This window comes from Triturus cristatus, chromosome 8 (genome assembly GCF_964204655.1).
Source record: "Triturus cristatus chromosome 8, aTriCri1.1, whole genome shotgun sequence".
Taxonomy (NCBI): Eukaryota; Metazoa; Chordata; class Amphibia; order Caudata; family Salamandridae; genus Triturus; species Triturus cristatus.
This window is the reverse complement of record NC_140591.1, coordinates 811,112,765-811,136,184: the sequence shown is the minus strand read 5'-3', so window position 1 is coordinate 811,136,184 and position 23,420 is coordinate 811,112,765. Positions and strand designations below refer to the sequence as shown.

Genomic DNA, 23,420 nt, shown 5'->3' with positions numbered 1-23,420 from the left:
AGGTGAGGAATCTTTGATTAGAGGTCTCTAAAAGAAACACTTCTTAATGTGACCGCGATCACCATAAGCATGTCCAAACAGCAGCAGTATTTAAATATTAGATCTAATCCTGGCCCGTTGAATGGAATTAAAGCTAGGGCCGACAGCATAGTAAAATCACTAACTTGTGCTCAGCTCCTAGATTAAGGATGCTGCAGAAAATGACTATAGGTACTGATCTCAGAGTATAGATCCTACTGCTCTACAGGTATTTATTCAGCCCTTTTCCTTTCGACTTTTTTGCCATTTGTAGGGGTAGATTTACTAATAACATGCAGTGGGGCAACCAAAGTGTCTGCACTGCATGAAAGGGAGACAGAGGGCAGCGGCACACATACTAGTGCCTGGCACACAGATTTGTACCATAGTGCAGAGATATCTGCATGTGACGTCTGGTATAGGTTTTGTACTGGAAGGATGGCCTTCCAGTACAAAATACTATGCCAAGTCAAACTTTAAAACTTTTCCCAATTTGGATGTGTGCTGTACAGTGCAGACGCACAAAGTCGTAAACATTTAGAGAGATATAAACATTTCTTCTACTTAACTCCTGCTTTGAAGAGGCAATCTTTTTTGGGAGCAAAGCCTTGTCAGCCATTTTCAGTAGATGGGGCTTTGTGTTAAAACTTCTTGTTAGTTGCATGAGAACGCCTATGTACCTCCTACAGGACGCACCCTTAACGCAAATCAAAGCAGTGGTAGCATTACTTTAAGGCTACTTTCTAGCAAAAATGCTTTAAGTAAATCAGAAATCTTCACTTTGCACCAGTTTGGGTCACAAATGTATTGGTGAACGTGCCCCACATAGTCTGAGACAGAGGCTCTTTTTTTGTGGCTACTATTATTTTACAGTAATTATGCTGCATTTGCAGAGGAGACCTCTTATAAGAAAATGGAGCACTGTGTCATGATTTCACGCTGCTGTACATTTTAAGATGTGTGGGGAAAGGTGGAGCCCTGAATGAATAACACGTAGGGCCATATGTAGGTAGCCTCACATTTACCTATTCATAAATACCGAATTTTACCGATTCGGTATTTATGAATCGGTAAATGTGATGTAGGTAATGATTCGGTAAAGTTTACCGAATCGGAAAAATTCGGTAATTATGAATCGGTATTTACCGATTCGGTAATGAGGCATACCTTCCCATTGATTCCTATGGGCCTGGAGGCCCATAGGAATCAATGGGAAGGTATGCCTCATTACCGATTCGGTAAACACCGATTCGGTAATGGGGGGAGCATATTCAAGGGTGGCAGGGTGTCACATTGACACCCTGTTGCACCCCTGAATCTTGCATGTGTGCACATGTGGCGCACATACATGCCCTAAGGGCATGTATGTCTGCCACATGGCACTCTTAAATCTGCAAAATATTGCTTTTTGCAAGGTATTCGTTATTTATCACCAACCTGTATTTGGTGGTAAATAACGAATTTCTAATACTAATTTTCACTCTTTAGAGTGCTCCCTACATCTGATTTCTGGATTCGGTATTTACCGAATCGGTATTTTACCGATTTCTTAATTTCCGATTCGGTAAATACCGAATCCAGAAATCAGCCCCCTACATAGCAAATGCCTAAATACCGGTCGGTAACGGGATATTTACCGAATTTCGGCCGTTACCGACCGGTATTTGGCTTCCTACATGAGGCCCGTAGTGTTTCAATATCTTCAAACTTGATTAATATAACACAGGTATACAGACTATGATATTTAAGTGCATGTGAGAGTTCAAGAAATAACAGAGAAACATATGACACAATCACTGATAATAATTCAAAATCTGTAGAGAAATTTATTGTTCATAATTATAAAAGAACATTAGACATTTATTTCCATTCAAAGATGCTTGAGAATGGGAACATTACATAGCAGAAATGTTATCTGTGTGAAACGACATTGATGAGTGAAAAACTATCAATGACTTATCAATAAATACAACTGTATAAAATCTGCTTCTTGTGTTCCCAAATAACGTACTATTGATCCATTCGATGCTGTCGTTTGACTGAAACAGGCCTTACTCCAGTTGCACAAGTAGATCTCCTTCTCCAACTGTATCGCCAGGTTTGCAGTGTACAGATTTCACCTATTAGATGCAAAATGCCGCTGTTAAATAGTCACTTTGCAAATTACAAAAACACGACTAAGCAACAGGTGCCTTGGTACTACCGATTGAAGCTCTCAAGCAAATGATTTGTTTTATCTATGTTTACTATTTGGTTTTACAACAAAGGGTCAAAGAGACATGAGCACCAATCAACAATAAAATGATGATGTGCTGAAAACAAAATATACCCTAGCCAGTTATGATCAACATATTGTGAGACCTGTATTCACAGTTTGATACAGATCGAGCTATGGCCTGTGCCTTGGAAGTGTCTTCTTCGAGCTGGAGAAAATAGATGGGAGTGGAAGTCAATTTGGGTAGGTAGGGAGAATGGAGAGCATGGTATGCAGAATGTTGTCCTCACTAGACATAGGTAAATGTGTTATGAACAAGTCAGGTCTTTTGGGCATGACAAAAAGATTCGAAGGAAGAAGGTGAACATGAAAGGGGCTAATAAACATTGTTTGTCGGACTGAGTCAAGGGCTATTGGTATTTACAGGACCGGTTATTATTACTTTAGTTCAAAGATGAGTTTGGGCAAAGGGTTATGTGGCTGAGCTGATATACCGAAAGGGCTGTGTACAAAGTCACAGCTGTACATAAAATATTTTGTAGCTATGTTTTCAGGCATTCATTCAGTTGTCCTCCAGTTAAACCTTAAGTTTTATTAAACATTATTTTTTCATAGTTTTTTTTTTTAAAACTCTGTTTATTTAACTTAGAGAAACCTTGGTCATGTGATACAGTTCTGCACCTTACATTTTCTATCTGCACCAGTTTTAACACATATCAGTACATACTTTCCAACTTAGCGGGTAATGTTACAATACATGCAATGCAATTCGTAAACTGTACAGTGATCTTCTGGGTCCGAGACGATCGGTGGTTCACACAACCCCCCTCGGTATACATTCCAGTTAGTCCAGATAGCTAACCATTTTTTGGGGCAGCCCCGTGCAACATATACAGTTTTCTCGCGAATCATACACCAGTCCATGTCTTCTTTCCATTTTTTAGACGTAGGCGAGGTATTTTTTCATAGTTGAAGGAAATATGGGTGAGGGATAGCTAGGGGTTGTTTGAGTGAAGTGATCAGATGAAGATGTTTCGAGGTCTATCATTGCCATCAACGGCCTTACTCCACTGAGGTTACTAATTTCTGTGGTTGCTAACACTGTTAGATGTGGGTGTCACCAGTGGGTGAGTGGAACATTTAGTGATTAGCTTTGATATAAAGAAAATCCTTTTCTTGGGATGTAGAGTGAAATAAAGTTACTTACCTGCAACTGCAGTTCTCTAGTGATGGTGTCTTTCAAAGATTCACATGATTGAATAATTTACCATCGTCAAAGTGGGAGTCCCTCTGTAACTTTACAACAGCAGTACAAGGCACTGCCTGCATGCAAGGACACAGAACAGGGTCTCTTAGCACATCCACTTTACTGGAAAATGCGGAAGTGCAGGCAGAGTCACCCCTTCCAGAGGTCATCACTATTCAGATTTCTAGCATGAGAGTGTAACGTACAAGTAGAATAATGAGTATAAGGTGAGCCTCTATTTTGAAGGAGGGTGACCAGTATGTGAATCTATGAAAGATACCAATGCTGGACAACTATGGTCACAAGTACCTTTTTCTGATAGATACCTCTAGCTGTAGATTCCTCACCTTGTGAATATTCCCCAGACGGCAAACTGGATCCAGAACCTCAAAAGCAGTACTAAGCGCACCCGCAGGTGGAATGGTGCTGCTACGTGCTAACATCGTTCCTCTACAGAAGTGATGAGTGGGGCTGCATATAGGCACCGCAAAGGCCTGCGGATGCAGGTTCCTTTTTTTCTACGCCTTCAGATGAGAATTCAGAGCTTACTCCTCTTGTCATTAACAAGTAATTTTCTCCAATTATTATTTTTTTTTAACAGTGTGCAAGGCACAATATTTCACCTTCCAAAATAAAAGGGTTTAAAACTTGTATGGATTGACAGATCTCCATGAGGTGTGCCTGTAGCGCCTGGGGTCAGAGTACGACTCTAGGGCTTGCAACAACTGGGCAGAGATGAACCCAAAGGCCATATGTGACAGCGAGGCGAAACTCTACGTCACACCAAGCAGAGGAAGATTTTGCCCCGTGACCGGTCTATGTTGAAAGGAGGGTCCCATTCCTGTGGCAGTTCCTCGTTGAGGTCGAAGTCTTCAGGTAAGTCTAAAGAGGACCACAAGATGCCAAAGAGGGAATTAACCCTTTACCGACACTCAAACTCCAGAGATGGCAAAAGGGCAGCAACGTGCCTCCGGGTCTCACTTCCGAACTTTAAAGAAGCTACTTCAGAGTGTGGTCCTGATGCAACCCGAATGTCAGAAGTCTGTCAATTATGTGGCAGCAAATAAAGGCCATTAGGGAGACCAGACAGTGCATATTTGCTATGCTTTAGCTCCCTCTGGCAGGTCTTCGGGCTCCAAGAATCTGCATAGGCATCCACTGTGGGTTCTCCCAGCGGGTTCACCCTCCGTTCTATCCGTACCTCTTAAACCTGCATTGGGTTCTGAATCAGCTTTGGTGCTGACTTTGGTTCTGGTGTGACTCCCTGCGCCAGTTCCTTTCTCATAAATGCCAATGCTGATGCCAGAAGAGAAGTCATTACCTATAGTGGTCTCTGTCTTGGCTTCAAAAGGACAGAGGCCGCGTTCGAACCCCACTGGAGCACAGCCTATAACCATACCTTCAGACTCTATTGCGTTACCATGGAGCATCGCTCATATCTTACATCAGGATCCGCCCGGGGACACCCCCCCCCCCCCCCCCCCCCCCATCCACCCCCTCCAGCCCGGGGCTTTGGAAGATCACGGCTCCCACGAGTCCTGATACTCTGACCACAACACCGAATGGATCGCATCCCTCCTTTCACACTGGCCGGGTGCGCCCCCCTAGCGCGGAGGCGGAGAGTAATCTCACCAGGTTAGACACAACAGGATTGCATGAGCAACGACGTCCCCGACCCGCCCCCAGTCTACATCCCCACGGCGTATACTAACACGACCTACCTCGGCGCGCATACCCTGGCACACACTTCACGGTTTGTGGTTTCCCCCTCCCTAGTTCTGTCTCTGTTAAATGATTATATCAGAAGAAAAACCGAAAAAAACCGAGATCTAAGTCACCCTGTGTCGTTACCGCTGCCCCACCCTGACGCGGTCGGCCCCACATGGGGTTGTAGGCGGCTTGCTGTGTATTTTGCCCCGCCCCCCTACGTGCCACCTAGCACTGTTACTTTGGCCCTGCCGGCCCGAAGGGATGTAGGCAGGGGTTGAGCTGTACGACTGATGATACCAATAAAGATCTTGTTTGTTAAAAAAAAAATATATATATCTTACATCAGGACTTTGGATCAATCGGATTCTGACAATGCCTAGGATGAAGTAGATGAATACGCCCCTCAAAACGATGAGAACGATTGGTATTCCGAACTACAGAATGCCAGTGGTCTGGACACTGCTAGTTTCTTCCCCTGTTCCTGCCACTGAGAAGAGTCCCTCTTTTGCTAAGGTCATGAGGCCGGCTGCAGAAGTCCTTGACCTAAGATCCCTACAATGGACGTCCAGACTAACGTCTTGTCAGAGATTCTTCAGCCTGGTCAGACACCAATCTTGCCATTCAAGAAGGCCTCAACATATATCCAATTAGGGACTTTGGTAAAGCCATGTTCTTATCTCCCAGTTACGAGGTAGCTCGTTGTCACAGACTGGCATCGGACAATCCTGACTCTTTGACACCACACCCCATGGTCGCACTTCAGACGAAAAATAGGCCCAGACACCAAAATGAAAGTGTCCCCAATTAGAGAACCAGATAGCTAAAAACAAAATTGGCCCACATTGGCAAATCATGCCAGTTTTGAACTACTAAAGACATGCTGAACAAGTTACTAACCTTCGGTAACGATGTATCTGTAAGAAACATTAGTTAGTTAGATTCCTCACCTTAGAATATCCCCAGGCGTCAGACTGGATCCGGAAGATTTTTCGTCAGCAATACCCCTTGCGCGTCGCTAGGCGTCGTCTGCGGCTCCGCGTCCGTCGTCGGCGTCGTGCGCCGGGATGACGTCGTCGGAGTACTTAGACGCCGCCCTCGCGCGCTGACGTCAGTTCTTGTACATAGCCTTCCGCGCCAGGAACGCAGAGCCATGCAAAGACCGACACTGGTGCCAAAAATAAAATCTAGGGGCCTGAAAGGACAACCTTAACCCTAGATGTCAGTTCGCAGAACGGGGAGGATGGGAGGGTCGGTGAGGAATCTAACTAACTAATGTTTCTTACAGATACATCGTTACCGAAGGTTAGTAACTTGTTCATCTGAAAGAAACACGTTAGTTAGATTCCTCACCTTAGAATAGATACCCAAGCAATACCATCCCCGGTGGTGGGTCTGCGAACCAAGATCACACCAGAAAGTCCTGGAGGACAGAACGGCCAAAGAAGCCATCCCTCCGGACTTGGCTGTCAAGGCAATAATGCCTGGCAAACGTGTGTAGCGAAGCCCACGTCGCCGCCTGACAGATGTCCTGCAAAGGGACTCCCCGTCCCAAGGCAGTAGTAGCCGCCGTGGCCCGAGTAGAATGGGCGCGCAGCCCAACAGGAGGGTCCTTTTTAGCCAAGGAATAGCAGATTTTTATACACAAAACGACCCACCGAGAGATGGTTCGTTTGTGCACAGCTTTCCCCTTCTTAGCGCCCACGTACCCAACAAAAAGCTGGTCGTCCACCCGGAACTGGTTTGTGCGGTCCAGATAAAAGGAGAGCGCACGTTTTGGGTCCAGACGGTGGAGCCTCTCTTCCTCTTTGGAAGGATGCGGAGGCGGAAAGAAGGTGGGCAAGGTGACAGACTGCCCAAGGTGAAATGGAGTCACCACTTTAGGAAGAAAGGAGGGACGAGGCCGAAGGACAACCTTGTCCGGATGAACAGATAGAAAAGGAGGCTTTGAAGATAAAGCCTGGAGCTCACTCACCCGTCTAGCCGAGGTGATGGCTACCAGAAAAGCAGTCTTTAGAGTTAGAAGACGAAGAGGGCAATTGTGAAGAGGCTCAAAGGGAGCGCACATCAGGAATGTCAAAACCAGATTCAAGTCCCACTGAGGCATTACAAAAGGGACAGGAGGGAACGTGTGTGTAATGCCTTTGAGAAAGCGTGTAACCACAGGGGACTTGAAAAGAGAAGGCTGATCAGGAAGCCGCAAGAAGGCGGAGATGGCAGCAAGATAACCTTTCAGGGTGCCCAGGGCAGAGCCCTGCCGGGCCAGAGAAAGAAGGAAGAGGAGAACCTCAGAAAGAGGGGCGGAAAGGGGATCCACAGCCTTTGCTGTGCACCATGCCACAAATTTGTTCCACCGGCAGGCGTATACCGACTTTGTGGAGGGACGCCTGGCTGCCAGAATGATATCACAGACTTCAGGAGGCAAGTCAAATGGCATCAACTGCCGCCGCTCAATCTCCACGCATGGAGGTGGAGGCTGGACAGGTTCGGGTGGAGGACCGTCCCCTGCTGCTGCGACAGACTGAGTAGCTCGGGATACCAGTATCTTCGTGCCCAATCCGGAGCCACCAAGATGACTTGGGCCCGGTCGCGCCTGATCTTCTTCAGCACTCTGGGCAGAAGTGGTATAGGCGGAAAGGCGTACAACAGACCGCAACTCCACTCGTGACGAAAAGCGTCGCCGAGCGAGTGCCGCCTTGGAAATTCCAACGCGCAGAACTGCTGACATTGCGCGTTCTCTTCGGTGGCGAATAGATCTAACCAAGGCTCTCCCCACTGCTGAAAGAGGCCTTGCACCACTTCGGAGTTCAGACGCCATTCGTGATCCATCATGCACCGGCGGCTGAGTTCGTCTGCTCTGGCGTTCAGAGAGCCCGCCAGATGTTGAACCACCAGGGTGACGCCCTGGTGTTCCAGCCATGTCCAGAGGCGCAGAGCCTCCTGACAAAGGGTCCACGACCCCACCCCGCCCTGTTTGTTGCAGTACCACATGGCGGTGGTGTTGTCCGTGAACACCTGCACGACACTTCCCCTGACAGAGGGAAGGAAGGCTTTCAGTGCAAGCCGGATCGCTCTCAACTCCAACAGGTTGATGTGGAGACGAGACTCCGCCGGAGACCAGAGGCCTCTGATCTCCGCCTCTCCCATATGGCCACCCCATCCCAGGAGGGACGCATCCGTCACTACGACATGCTCCGGTTGGGGAAGGGAGAGGCTCTTGCCCTTGACCCACTCGCGGTCCGTGAGCCACCACTGCAACTGCTGTGCAGTACCCTCCGAGATCAAGACATGGTCGGACAGGTTGCCGTGATGCTGGGCCCACTGAAACTTCAGGTCCCACTGCAGAGCCCGCATGCGCCGCCTGGCGTGATGCACTAGTAGGATGCAGGAGGCCATCAGCCCCAGAAGCCGCAACACTAGCCTGACCGAAACCCGGGATAGAGGCCGAAAGATGGGAATCAGGGCCTGTATATCCCGGACCCGCTGTTCCGGTGGATGGACCCGGAACTGCGCCGAATCGAGAACCGCTCCGATGAAGAGGAGCTTCCGAGAGGGACTCAAGTGTGACTTCGGCACGTTGATGGAAAACCCCAGCAAATGCAGGAGATCCGCCGTAGTCTGGAGGTGGGAGACGACTGCCTGGGGCGAGCCCGCCTTCAACAACCAGTCGTCGAGATAGGGGAAGACTGGGACCCCTGATCTGCGCAGATGAGCTGCGACCACCGCCATCACTTTCGTGAACACCCGAGGGGCACTGGTGAGGCCGAAGGGGAGCACGGTAAACTGAAAGTGCTCTTGGCCCACCGTGAACCGCAGGTAACGCCGGTGGGCCGGCAGGACGGGGATATGGAAATATGCGTCCTGCAAGTCCAACGCTACCATCCAGTCTCCAGGGTCTAGGGCAGCTAAAACCTGAGCCAACGTAAGCATCTTGAACCTTTCCTTTCGGAGGAAGGCATTGACGTTCCGGAGGTCCAAGATAGGGCGCAGGCCCCCCTTGCCCTTCTTGGGAACCAGAAAGTAGTGGGAATAACAACCACGACCTACTTCTGGACTCGGAACGCGCTCGACGGCCCCCTTGGCCAAGAGAGCCGAAACTTCCTCGCGGAGAAGATCCAAATGATCCCCCGAGATACGGTGGTGCTGCGGTGGCATGGCTGGAGGGGTCGTCTCGAAGGGGAGGGAGTAGCCCCTTCGGACGATTTGCAGCACCCACCTGTCCGATGTTATGGACCGCCAGTGGAGCAGGTGATGGCGAACTCTGCCGCCCACTGGCGTGGTATGGGCCTGAAAGCTCGGACTAGGAAGGCTTTGAGGCGGATGCTGCCGGGGTGGATGTGGGCTGACCACGTCGGCCTCCATTTCCGCCACGGCGGAAGCCACGTCCGCGACCGCGCGCAGGTTGGTTCTGCGGCTGGTGGCTTTGCGGACGTGAGGAGGCGCCCCTTCCTTGGCCACGAAAGGGGCGAAAAGCGGAGGTGTGCGCCCGCGGAGCCGAGAGGCCCAAGGACTTGGCCGTAGCCCGGGAGTCCTTAAAGCGGTTCAGCGCACTGTCCGCCTTCTCACCAAACAGGCGAGTGCCATCAAAGGGCATGTCCATGAGGGTGTTCTGGACATCCCCGGAAAATGACGTGGACCGCATCCAGGCGTGGCGGCGGAGCGCCACCGTGGTGGAAATCGCCCGACCTAGCGAGTCCGTGGTGTCAAGCCCACATCTTATGGCGTGCCGTGCTGCATCCCTCCCATCGGCCAAAGCCTGGGTAAGACGCGTCCGGACCTCCTCCGGACACAGGGGCAGCACGTCCTCCACCGTATCCCACAGGGAATGGGAATAACGGTCCAAGAGACAGGCGGTATTTAAGGACCGCAGGCCCAAACTAAGGGACGAGAACAGTTTCTTGCCAAACTGCTCGAGTCTCTTGGAATCCCGGTCCGGCGGAGCGGTCGGGAAGGAGGATTGGGAAGTAGAGGCCTGGATAACCAGACTCTCGGGGGTGGGGTGTTGGGACAGGAAACTGGGGTCGCCCGGAGCAGGGCGGTGGCGCCTGGCAACGTTCCTATCCACAGGAGGAACTGTGGAGGGCTTGGACCAGGTGCCCTGCAGAACGTCAGTGAGGGCCTCGTTGAACGGCAGCAGAGGCTCAGTGGAGCTTGCTGAGGTTTGAAGCACCTCAGTGAGGATGTTGGTCCTCACAGCCACGGCAGGCAACTCGAGCCCAAGGGCCTCAGCCGCCTTGCGCAACACCACAGAAAATGCTGCACCCTCCTCCGAAGCCACGGTCGGAGGAGAAGTGAATCCAGCGTCTGGCGAGGTGTCCAGCCCGCTGGCCTCCCCCAGTTCATCTGCCCAGTCCTGAGAAAGCTGTGACTGAACAGCCAGAGGGTCCTCGAACCCCTCCCAGTCGCCCCCTTCTTCCGATTCCTGATAAACAGGAGGAATGATCGGAACCGGACTGTAGAGATGGTAGGTCTCAAGCGGCGTCGGATGCGGCGTCGGCGGACGCCGTGCCGGCGTCGGGTCCGGATGAGGGCTAAACTGGGGCGTCGGCGTCACAGGCGTCGGCGTCGGTGGCGCCGGTGACGGCGTCGGTGGTTCAGGCGTCGGCGCCGGTGGAGGAGTGACAAGGTCAACCGGCGTCGACTGGGGCCCAGGCAAGGGCCCCGCGGGGACCTGCGGCGTCGAGACCGGAGTCGTCGACGGCGCCGGGGCCGGAGCCGCCGGCACGCGAGGTCGCCCAGTCGAGTCCGCGGGGCCCGAAGGCGCGCCAGCGGGCGTCGACAGCGGGGCCAGGCTCCTCATGGCCGAGAGGAAGGCACTGATCTCCGCCGGCGCCGCGTCGGCCCCAGGGACCGGAAGGTATGGGGGCGGACGCGGCACCTGCGGCTCCGCCGGAGCCGCGGGGGTGGAACCACTTGGACCCTCGGCCGAGTCGCGCGACCGGCGAGGGGAGTCCGAAGAGCGATGTCGCCGCTTGGACTTCTTAGAGTGTTTGGACTTACCCGACGACTTGGAGCCCGACGATCGATGGTGGCGTCGGCTAGGGCTCCGCGAGCGATCCTTGGACCTCCTCCTGGACCGGGATCGCGCACGACGCGGAGCCGAGTGGCGAAGCTCGAGAAGCTTGCGGGACCGCTCCCGCCTAGCCTTCGAAGTCAGGGCCTGACAGTCGTTGCACGACTCCGCGTCGTGGTCGAGGCCTAAGCAGTAGAGGCACCGGCGGTGGTGATCGGTCACCGACATCAGTCGATGACAATCTTCGCAAGCCTTGAACCCAGGCATCCTACCGGCACCAGATGTCGACAGACAAGGATCAAAAATGATCAAAAAGATTTAGTCAAAAAAGACTAAAAGGGGGTAGCTCTCCCGGATCTGCGCTTACTGGCGCGGAAAAAAGAAGAACTGACAGCGCGCGAGGGCGGCGTCTAAGTACTCCGACGACGTCATCCCGGCGCACGACGCCGACGACGGACGCGGAGCCGCAGACGACGCCTAGCGACGCGCAAGGGGTATTGCTGACGAAAAATCTTCCGGATCCAGTCTGACGCCTGGGGATATTCTAAGGTGAGGAATCTAACTAACGTGTTTCTTTCAGATTTAAGGGTACTTTGCAAAGTATGTGAGACAGTATGCATTTGTATTTGCTGCAGACAATGTTTGTGGTGATGTCAAGAGTAAAAACTGCCCCTCAGCCCTAAAACTGGCCCACAAACTGCTAAACAAAATGGCCCACACACTTATCTATCAGACCAGCCCATCGGGCATTGCCCGATTGACCTATAGGCCAGTCAAACCTACTGCACCCTACGTCTGCGAGGCTGGTGGTCCAGGCGCCCACAAGCAGAGTCAACTCTAACAGCTTTGCCATGACTTCTCCTGGTTATAAGTCTAAGTGCATTAAAACTTTGGTAAAGCACATGTTTTTATTGGCTAGTCCGGCTTTGTGCTCAGTCAACGCCAGCTGCCTTCTAGTCCACTACAGTCCTGCTTTTTGGGATGCAGTTGGTCAAATCCTGCCAGCAGTTCAGGAGGATATAAGGGGGTCTTTAGGCCAAACAATACAGGACGGCCAGTATGCAGCAACATTAGCCATGCGGACTGGCCTTAACAAAACTGTCTGCTTGGGTCGCGAAGTGGGCATGAGTGTGACACTTTCAGAGCAACATTTGGAGGAGTTCTACAGGCTTCTCTGTGGATGTCCACGCATCTTTGATGGACATGTCATTTGATGGATTTTGCCTTTTTGTTGAGAAAACCCAGGAACACTTTCAGGAGAGTAGTGACACAGCACACTTTTTATGGGGTCTGCCTTCACCAGACAAGTTCCTTAGCAGTTTCGCACCTTTTGTTGCTATGCTAGGGGTTTTCAATATTACCAAGATCAGACCCTGCTGCCAGCACAACAGCCTGCTCAGCCATTTCGTGATCAAGGCCACAACACCTAGGCACAATGTTCAGGGCATCAGTGAGAACATGCAGCTACTCCCCACCCACGTGATAACCACAACCACAAAACTGCTTTAGTATGTTCTTTTTTAAACACACCCATCCTCCAGTAGGCAGGATCAGTCATTTCCTGCAAGGGTGGCACGACATCACTTGGAACGCATGAGTCCTCCAACTTGTTAAGTGGGGTTACAACCACCTTTTCCTTTCTACTTTGCCGCACGTGCCTCCCCCAACAACGTAGCTGACAGAGGAACCACATAGATGGTTCCAGCATCGGAAGTAGACATTGATGTTACTGCTGCTACTTTCTACTGGCAAAGAAGGATAGAGGCCTTCAGCCTATTTGAGATCACCGTCCTGCCAAAACCTTCCTGTGGAAGGACAAATTCAAGATGCTCCCACTGGCATAGGTCTTATATCCCCTGTATCCCGGAGACTGGGTGGTAGCATTGAACCTGAGGATGCGTTTTGCAATATTCCGAATAGGCAAGCCCACAGGCATTACCTGAGGTTCACAGTGGGCCAGAAACAACCCAAATTTGTGGCGCTTCTTTTTGGCCTACCAGTGCCCCTCAGGTGTTCACAAAAGTGATAGCGATGGTTGCAGCACATCTTCGGATGCACCCCAGGCTGTCATAGACCAACTTCAGACGATGGCAAACCTCCTAACATTGTTAGGGTGCACTATCAACATCACACCTGACTCCTTTACAGACGCTCCTATGCATCAGAGCCATCCTGGATACGGGTACAATGGCATGCCTTCTTCCCCACCCCAAGCACAGTCCAGAAAGTTCGGGCTATGATGCTGATGTTTTAGTTTCTGTAGTGGTTCTCAGTGACGATGGCTTGGAAGCTGCTGGGACTCTTGGTCTCTTTTATCTTGCTACTCCAAGTCAGACGGCACATGCAGCTCTGCAGTGGGACCTAGAGGTCCAGTGGGCACAGCACCAGGGGTACTTATCGGATCACATGCAGGTATAAGAGGAGACAAAATATCTGCAGTGGTGGCTGCTAGACCATGAATGGGCCAGTGGCAAACCCCTCTCTCCTTACCGCACCCAGAGCTGATGGTGGTCAGGGATCAACCACTACTGGGCTGGAGAGGCCATCTGGTATAAGCGGAGATCAGAGGATTCTTTTCTCTGGCTGAAACCTGCCTCCACATCAATATGCTGGAGCTGTGTGTGGTCTGCTTGGCGTTGAAGGCTTTTCCATCATCCATCAAAGAGAGGCTGGTACAGGTTCTCACGGACAACTCTACTGCTATGTGGTGCTGCAACAAGCAGGGTGGAGTGGTTCTGGGATCCTGTGCTAGGAGGCTTTCTCCCTCTGAAAGGTCGTGAAAGACTGGTGGGATCTTTTAACATCAGGATGAATGAACTCAGTCATCAATGTCTAGCGGATCATGAAGGGAATTTATAATTGGAGATGGTGCAGGGTGTTTTCTACCAGTGGGGAGACCACTGGCTCCATCAGAAAGCCCAATGTCAGAATGTTTGTGCGCTAGAGTTCTTGAGAAAGCTCTCCCTCTCAGAAACGCATACCGTCTGGAGTGGAGCTCAAGACCCCTGTATATCTCTCCATCTCTACCCCTCTAGGCATGAGTTCTGAAAAAATAAGATGGACTGGGCCCAAGTCATCTTGGTGGGTCCGGATTGGGACACGAGGGTATTATACCCAGAACTCCCGGCCATGAGCATCTTTCCCCAAATCAAGCGCATCAGGAGGTTCTACTGTCGCAGCAATAGGGCAAAGTCCTGCACTCAGACCTCCATACTCTGCACCTCGATGTGTTACAATCAAGTGGTAGCAAGAAGTCTCCTTTGATCTTCTTCCTGAGGTTGTTCATGTGGTTCTGGCAGCCAGGCATTGAGGTACGAAATCAGTGTAGGCTGGGCATTGTGGCTTGGTGTCGCCCCTGTCAGATTGCCTGCTACAAGTTAAGGTGTCTGAAGTGTTCTTGTTTGTTTTGTTGTTGGACTAGCAAGGACTTCTGTTAGACACCATTAAAGGCTTTTTGTTGGCTTTTTCAGCTTTATGGAGGTTGACAGATTCGTTTTTTTTTGTTTAAATCACCTCTTGTGATGAGATTTCTTAGAAGTGTTCAACAGATTTCCACCAAAGCCATTTGTGATGCCACAGTGGGACTTGAATTTATTTCTCACTTTTCTAATGTGTACTCCATTTGAGCAAATTCATAGCTTTCCATGGCCTTTTGACCATGATGACGTTGCATGCCCTCTCAGTTCAGCTGCTTTATATGACATTTTTCCCAAACAAGCTAGTGTTGAGAACTCAAGCTGCATTTCAGCCGAAGGTAGTAACACTTTTCCATGTCAGGAGTCTATCATTCTTCGACTTTCTTTGCCAACCTCGCCCTTCGAGAAAGTAGGAAAACTGCATCATTTGGACTCCAAAAAGAGCCTTCAGTTTCTACATTGATCATGCCAAAGATCCCAGATGGACGATCAACTGTGGATTTCTCAGGAGAAAAGAAGGGCAAGGCAGTGCAGAAAAGAGCCATCTCTAGATGGATAGTAATCTACATAAATAAGGGCTACACGCTAGCTAAGAACCAGCCACATAAAGGGTTGATGGCTCATTCTTCTTGATCCAAGGGTGCCACTACTGCACTACCATGCAGAGTGCCTGCCTTTGAGAAACGTGAAGCTGCTACGTGGGCATCAGCTCACACATTCACAAACCACTATTACCCTGACAGCCAGGCCCGTCGAAGGGCTTTTTGTCCTTTCGGTCCTACAGGACTTTTTGGTTTGAGCCATTCCACAGATTTTCCACCTGAGGAGGTACTGTTTTGGTATGCATTCAGAAAGTGAGGAATCTGCAGTTATAAAGTATCCCTCACACTTATACCTTTGGTAATGTTCTTTTGTGGTGGATACTCTAACTGCAGATTCTTCACTGATCCTTCCACCTCACTGTTCTGTGGATTGGTCTTTTTCCCCATCTAAAAATGTCCTAACTAAGAAATCTGCACACCAGCCAAGCCAACTTTCTGATGGGCTCTGAGGGCCCAGACAAACCTTAGAAAGCAGCTGAACCCAGGGTGCCAGGATGACACTTTTATACAAGCCCTGCTTGTCACTTACAGAGGGAAATCAGGTTGGTGCTGAGCCTCAGAATGCTACCTACAGGCAAGGAGCAGTACTGCTTTTGAGTTTTAGGACCCAGTCTGACATCTGGTTATCTGGGGGGGGGGGTGAATATTTACAAGGTTATGAATCTGCAGTTCGAGTAGCTACCAAAAGAGTGTAACTGAAAGTGTCTAACTTTTACTTTCATAAATTTGCATACTTGAATCAGAATATCAAGCAGTACAGCTGATCTAACTACAAAAATATCAAGAGGAAGTGGAGATAAAAAAACAGGCTCACAATCTTTAAAAGATGACATAGAACTGCCTGTCTCTCTGCTATGCCTGTGTCCGCTGGTGTTTCGAAGCAGTAGTGCTTTATGAAGGTGGGGCTATTTCTCCAAGTTGCTGCTTGGCAAATATCCACAAGAGCCACATCTATATAAAGCATCAATGATGCTGCCAAACTTCTAATGTAGTGGGCTTTGACTGTTCTAGTAAGTTATTTACTGCTTTCAGATGGCGAAAAGCGGTGATTCCAATGACCCATCTAGATACTCTTGGTTTGAGACCAGAAATCCTTTATGTGGGTTGGTGAAGGAGACTAGAAATTGGTTTGGCTTTGCGACTTGTTTAAATCTGTCCATGCAAAATTTGAGACACCTTCGGACATCAAGAGAATGCAATGTTCCTTGGTTTGTTAGAAGGTTTTTATAAAAAACCTTTAAGGATTATAGGCTCAATCAGATGAAATTCTGTTGGAACTTTCTGTATGAACTTTGGATACGTTCTAAGAATAACCCTGTCCTTGTTAAATGGTGCATAAGATTCCATAACTGCGAAAGCTTGAATCTCACTTATTCTTCTTGCCAATGTTATAGCCAATAAAGTTGCAGACTTCTAAGTGAGATATTTTATAAGTGGCTTGTGGATTTGTTCAAATGGATCAGCATTAACTGTGAAAGTACTGTGTTAAGTTCCAAAGTTTCTAGTGGTGTTGTAGATGTTGAATAGAACCTTTTTTATTTTATGCTAAGAATTCCTTAAGGATTTAATTCAACTATAAAGGATGGATTTATTAGAGTTTGTAGTGTGAAACTGATGCCAAAGGAACTTTTATAGATGCATGTTTCAATCTTGGTTTAGTAAGTTCTAATGGGTTGGTTAGGATTTGGTGAGTCTGGATCTGGAATGGATGGAAGCCTCTGGTAGAACACCAGACGCAGAACCTCTTCTACATGGCAGTCCAGGTTTTGATAGAGGATTGAGCTCCGAAATGTAAAGGGGTTGTAGGAAAGTAGGATCTGCTTTCATGGTTACCCCTCACTTTTTGCTAGTGTCATTCTGTTTTCTGCCTAGTCTGACTGGAATCCTGCCAATCAGGACCCCAGTCACAGTGCTCTCTCCCTAATTTGGACATGTTCGGTACTTTGGTATCTTCCCAATTGGCTAATGGGGTACCCTTCTAAGTCCCTAGTATATGCTACTGAGGTAAGCAGGGCATAGGTACACCAGGGGTCTCCCATGGGCTGCAGCATGTATTATACCACTTATGAGACCACTCAAACTGTGACTGTAGGCCTGCCATTGCAGCCTGTGTGAGCTGGTGCTAGCACCACTCACCACAGATATCAGTTTCCTTATATCTGAGGTAACAGCACTTAAAACCTTTAACTCACTTCTAAAGTAGGACTTTCAATCCTGAAAGCAGGGTGCAAGGCTATATGTGTGAGGGTGCCCTGCATAAACAGGACCCCCTCTATAAACTCAGAAGTTGATTCTCCAGGCTTTGTAAGTTCGGTCAGCCATTTTATACATATAGTGGACATCAAGTCAATTACGAGATGTCTAAATATATATTGGCTGCACCGAAACTGGTCACGTTTGGTATCAGAGATGTTGGAATCCTACCCCAACACCGATTCCAGTGTTGGAAGTCGGATCCCATTTACCAGGGGACTCTCCTAGGAAGGCTCCCTGTATTCCCGGTACCAGCATTTCAGCGCCTAATAGCAAGATAGTGCTGCTGCCGACCAAAGACATAAATCTGCCCTCCTGCTGCTGAGCTGAGCTCGAGAAGGGGAAGGTAGAACAATAGGTTTCCTGTCCCAGGGAGGTGTGACCTCCTCCCAGATAGGACTTAAGTGTATTGGGCTGGGGTGGAGCGCTTGTCAGCGCTACCAGACTGCTTTGAAGGGCACATTTGGTGCCCTCCTTGCATACTCCAGATGAAATCAGTGCAGGGAGCCAATGGCTCCAGCTCTGGCGCAAAACCCGACAAAGGACATGGGAGTATCCTCCCATCTGTTCAGCCCCTCGTCCCAGAGGGGCCCTGAATCGTCCCAGCCCTTTCCTTTGGGTACTTAAGGGCTTACCTGTGGGTGGCTCTTCAGATTCTTCGTGGGACAAGATTCAGATCCGAAACAACTTCCACTTCAACTGCCTGGGCATCTTGGACTTCGTTAGACTTCACCTGGAACGGCTACTGCATCAGGGAAGACTCCTGCTGCTCCTGGTCTCGTTGACCTGCCAGTCTTCTGTTCAGTCTGTGCCTGTGCTTCAGTTAGGTACTTTTTCAGGCCTGTGGGCATCAAAGACACCCGAAGTAATCTCCCATGGAGTCACTCCCCTGCATCTGCAGGCACCGCAACAAAGCTGGTATGGTGCTCCTAAGGTCCCATGGACTTCGAAAGGCTCAGCAACATAGGTGGGAGTTCTGCAACTCCCTCGTGGCCTACACTGTCTTCTCCTCGAGTTTGAGGCCAGTATCCCTCGTCGGAAAGGCTGGAACAGATCCCCTGTGCGACTTGGCGTTGCCAAGGCTTGTTAACTCTGTCCTCCAGAGATCTTCGGGCTACAAGAAGCTTCAGCCGCCAGTATCTCTTGCTACCGCATCCTCTGCACTGTGGGCCTTGGTAAGCTGCTCGAGGTCCTCTTGCGACTCCTGTGTCTTTGGCCTCTAGGTCCTCTTGAAGGAATTCTTTGGCTTCAGTGGTCTCCCCTGCTTGCTCGGGGCCTGCTCTAACTCTCCTGCATTTGGTGAGTGCCTTGCTGGTCCTGACACTGTACCTTCTTTGTTTCCAAGTCTGTTGCCAAGGCTTGTTGGTGCTCCCGCCAGACACCGACTCCCTGGTTCTCGACTTAAGATGCTGTCTCTTAGCCCCCATTCATGGCAAACTTTGAAAGATCTGCTGAGGTAGACCGCATGATTATTCTTAACCCCTGCAAGATGCCCTGCTTTTTAAGGTGATGTGGCGGTGTATTGCCCAATACTGAAGTTCTTAAACCTCAATCAACAGGACTGGGAAGCATATTCCTTTCTTGGGATGACCAACGACCACTCGCTGACAGCTCATGAAGGTGGACACCCCACCCGGCCATTGAAGCATTCGTGATGACAATGAAATGAGATTGAGGAGCAGGGCCGGACTGGCAATAGCGGGCACCGGGCGTTTCCCCGGTAGGCCGCCAGGGTAGGGGCCGGTTTTGGGCCCCTGGGGTTGGCAATATCGGCCCCCTGTAAAGAAATCGGCCAAAACCGGCCCTCGCAAACTGCTCGGCTGCACCCCCCCTCACTTCAGGGGGGCGAAAAATTGTCTATTCCTATGTGATCCCTGATGATGTCCAAAGGAGTGCTGCTTTTATTCTTAAGGTTACTGAAACTTTGTCTTCAAAAGAACCTGTTACGTGTGCCAACTGGCTGTTTTCTCATGTATGGGCTGCATGTAAGTAAGTGTACTCTCACTTATGTCTATTTTAGCAGCTGTGGCACCAGTGTATTGAGAGCGGATTGTATTGCGATGATGTTTATGCTTTTGCTTTCCTTGTATCTATTACTGCTCCTACCAACTAAAGCTTCTGGACTGGTGCTAAAGAGGATTTGCTCTAGCTGACGGTGCATCCCAGTGTTCTAAAAAGTCTTAAACACAGGATGCAATTGGGTTTTCTATTTAGATGAGTTTTTGGCTATCCAGTCATTTAGGTATGTGTATACCTGGGGAGCTAGACATCGTAATTGAGATGCGATTGGTGCAGTGCACTTGGTAAATATACTGGGCGCATATCAGAGTCCAAAAGGTAAAAGATGAAACATATAGTGGTGACAGGCTATGGCAAATCTGATATACTTGCAATGTTTTCTTTGGTTTGGTATCTAGAAATAGGCATATTTGGGGGCTCTTCCAATGCCTTGTACTCTTTCCTCGTGAGTAGTTGCAGTACCTCTTGAAGCATCACCAGTCTGAATGATTGTTTCTTTAGAAAAAGACTGAGTTGTGTTAAGTTCAGAATTGCCCTCCGCTCTTTTAGTCCTTTCTTTATAATGAGAAAATATCTGAAATAGAACCCAACATTACTATTTCTATGGCTCACTTCTAAAGCACATTGTGAACATCTGCTTGCCACAAGCTTAGATGCTTGAGCTTGAACCTGGGCGAAGGTGTAGCTCGTGAATGCTGAAGAAATTGTAGTGTATGCTCACATCACATCGAGCCCCCAATTGTCTGTGGTAATCTTTACCTACTTGTTGTAGGAAGCAGAGATTCTGCATGCTGCAAAGCCTGAGATTGCAGGGAGGGAACATGGTATCCAGTACATGCAAGCTGTCAAGGATGTCGACTATTCTGATTCTTTGACTGTTTCCTCAATGCTTTGTCAAAGACTTGGTGTAGGATTGGGATTGCAGCTGCAGGTAGGATTGCCATTGTGGCCCATCCATAAAATTGTAGACATGGTAGAGGTTCATTTGAAGGCTATCTGTAAGGACGATATGACCTACAATATGGATTCAATATTCATCTGCTTCTATGAAAGGATTTAGTTCTCCACTGCTCTTAGATTCCGGTGAGCTCGCTGTCTCAGTTTCAGCTATAACATATTGCAAAACCAAAGGGGATGATGGACGGAGTGTTGAACATTGCAAGCACTCACCCCCAGTCAACTGATCTGGGTTTAATCCATCATCATTCTTTAGCTCACTCCGCCACCCCAGTTCAGACAGGCCATATGCAAATCAGTCTGACCCTGTGCCTCATGGGAACAGTTCAGCCCGAACTGCCAAGCCATGTCTTCCCTGGACCGGAAACAAGCATCCTGGAACCGGTTTCTGGCTAATCAGACCTCATCAGCCAAGCTAGCTTGAATCCAGTGGCAAAGTGAGCAAGGGACCCACGTCTGGGAATACCCTGCCAACTTAGGGCGAACAAAGCAAAACCAAAGGGGATGATGGACGGAGTATTGAACATTGCAAGCACTCACCCCCAGTCAACTAATCTGGGTTTAATCCATCATCATTCTTTAGCTCACTCTGCCACCCCAGTTCAGACATGGCCATATGCAAATCAGTCTGACCCTGTGCCTCATGGGAACAGTCCAGCCCAAACTGCCAAGCCATGTCAATGCAACATTTTGCAGCACATCATCCACAAATTTGTTGAACAATGACTATCAATCAAATTGAATGTTCATAATATTATTTTAGACTTAAGGTCTAAATTAAGTGGTCCTAAAGAACAAGTTACTTACCTTCGGTAACGATGTATCTGTAAGAAACATTAGTTAGTTAGATTCCTCACCTTAGAATATCCCCAGGCGTCAGACTGGATCCGGAAGATTTTTCGTCAGCAATACCCCTTGCGCGTCGCTAGGCGTCGTCTGCGGCTCCGCGTCCGTCGTCGGCGTCGTGCGCCGGGATGACGTCGGAGTACTTAGACGCCGCCCTCGCGTGCTGACGTCAGTTCTTGTACATAGCCTTCCGCGCCAGGAACGCAGAGCCATGCAAAGACCGACACTGGTGCCAAAAATAAAATCTAGGGGCCTGAAAAGGATAACCTTAACCCTAGATGTCAGTTCGCAGAACGGGGAGGATGGGTGGGTCGGTGAGGAATCTAACTAACTAATGTTTCTTACAGATACATCGTTACCGAAGGTAAGTAACTTGTTCGTCTGAAAGAAACACGTTAGTTAGATTCCTCACCTTAGAATAGATACCCAAGCAATACCATCCCCGGTGGTGGGTCTGCGAACCAAGATCACACCAGAAAGTCCTGGAGGACAGAACGGCCAAAGAAGCCATCCCTCCGGACTTGGGTGTCAAGGCAATAATGCCTGGCAAACGTGTGTAGCGAAGCCCACGTTGCCGCCTGACAGATGTCCTGCAAAGGGACACCCCGTCCCAAAGCAGTAGTAGCCGCAGTGGCCCGAGTAGAATGGGCGCGCAGCCCAGCAGGAGGGTCCTTTTTTGCCACGGAATAACAAATTTTGATGCACAAAACGACCCACCGAGAGATGGTCCGTTTGTGCACAGCTTTCCCCTTCTTAGCACCCACGTATCCAACGAAAAGTTGGTCGTCCACCCGGAACTGCTTTGTGCGGTCCAAATAAAAGGAGAGCGCACGTTTTGGGTCCAGACGGTGGAGCCTCTCTTCCTCTTTGGAAGGATGCGGAGGCGGAAAGAAGGTGGGCAAGGTGACAGACTGCCCAAGATGAAATGGAGTCACCACTTTCGGAAGAAAGGAGGGACGAGGCCGAAGGACAACCTTGTCCGGATGAACAGACAGAAAAGGAGGCTTCGAAGATAAAGCCTGGAGCCCACTCACCCGTCTAGCCGAGGTGATGGCTACCAGAAAAGCAGTCTTAAGAGTCAGAAGACGAAGGGGACAATTGTGAAGAGGCTCGAAGGGAGCGCACATCAGGAATGTCAAGACAAGATTCAAGTCCCACTGAGGCATTACAAACGGAACAGGAGGGAACGTGTGAGTAATGCCCTTTAGAAAGCGTGTAACTACAGGGGACTTGAAAAGAGAAGGCTGATCAGGAAGCCGCAAGAAAGCAGAGATGGCAGCAAGATAACCTTTCAGGGTGCCCAGGGCAGAGCCCTGCCGGGCCAAAGAAAGAAGAAAGAGGAGAACCTCAGAAAGAGGGGCGGAAAGGGGATCCACAGCCTTTGCTGTGCACCATGCCACAAATTTGTTCCACCGGAAGGCGTATACCGTCTTTGTGGAGGGACGCCTGGCTGCCAGAATGATATCACAGACTTCAGGAGGCAAGTCAAATGGCATCAACTGCCGCCGCTCAATCTCCACGCATGGAGGTGGAGGCTGGACAGGTTCGGGTGGAGGACCGTCCCCTGCTGCTGCGACAGAAGATCCTCCCGAAGGGGCAGACGTATCGGAGGATCGGTCAACATACTGAGTAGCTCGGGATACCAGTACCTTCGTGCCCAGTCCGGAGCCACCAAGATGACTTGGGCCCGGTCGCGCCTGATCTTCTTCAGCACTCTGGGCAGAAGTGGTATAGGCGGAAAGGCGTACAACAGACCGCAACTCCACTCGTGACGAAAAGCGTCGCCGAGCGAGTGCCGCCTTGGAAATTCCAACGCGCAGAACTGCTGACATTGCGCGTTCTCTTCGGTGGCGAATAGATCTAACCAAGGCTCTCCCCACTGCTGAAAGAGACCTTGCGCCACTTCGGAGTTCAGACGCCATTCGTGATCCATCATGCACCGGCGGCTGAGTTCGTCTGCTCTGGCGTTCAGAGAGCCCGCCAGATGTTGAACCACTAGGGTGACGCCCTGGTGTTCCAGCCACGTCCAGAGGCGCAGAGCCTCCTGACAAAGGGTCCACGACCCCACCCCGCCCTGTTTGTTGCAATACCACATGGCGGTGGTGTTGTCCGTGAACACCTGCACGAC

General features: G+C 49.8%; 1 protein-coding gene across 1 annotated transcript in view; it reads right to left on the bottom strand.

The window, feature by feature from the left end:
* Nucleotides 1-1,820: 1,820 nt before the first annotated feature.
* The window catches only part of PCCA (propionyl-CoA carboxylase subunit alpha), a 2,516,110-nt gene continuing 2,494,510 nt past the window's right edge, over nucleotides 1,821-23,420 (bottom strand). Inside the window, exon 24 of the mRNA XM_085622263.1 lies at nucleotides 1,821-2,138. Within this exon, the coding sequence (XP_085478389.1) occupies nucleotides 2,070-2,138 (69 nt within the window). The 3' untranslated portion in view covers nucleotides 1,821-2,069. The remainder of the gene's footprint in view (nucleotides 2,139-23,420) is intronic.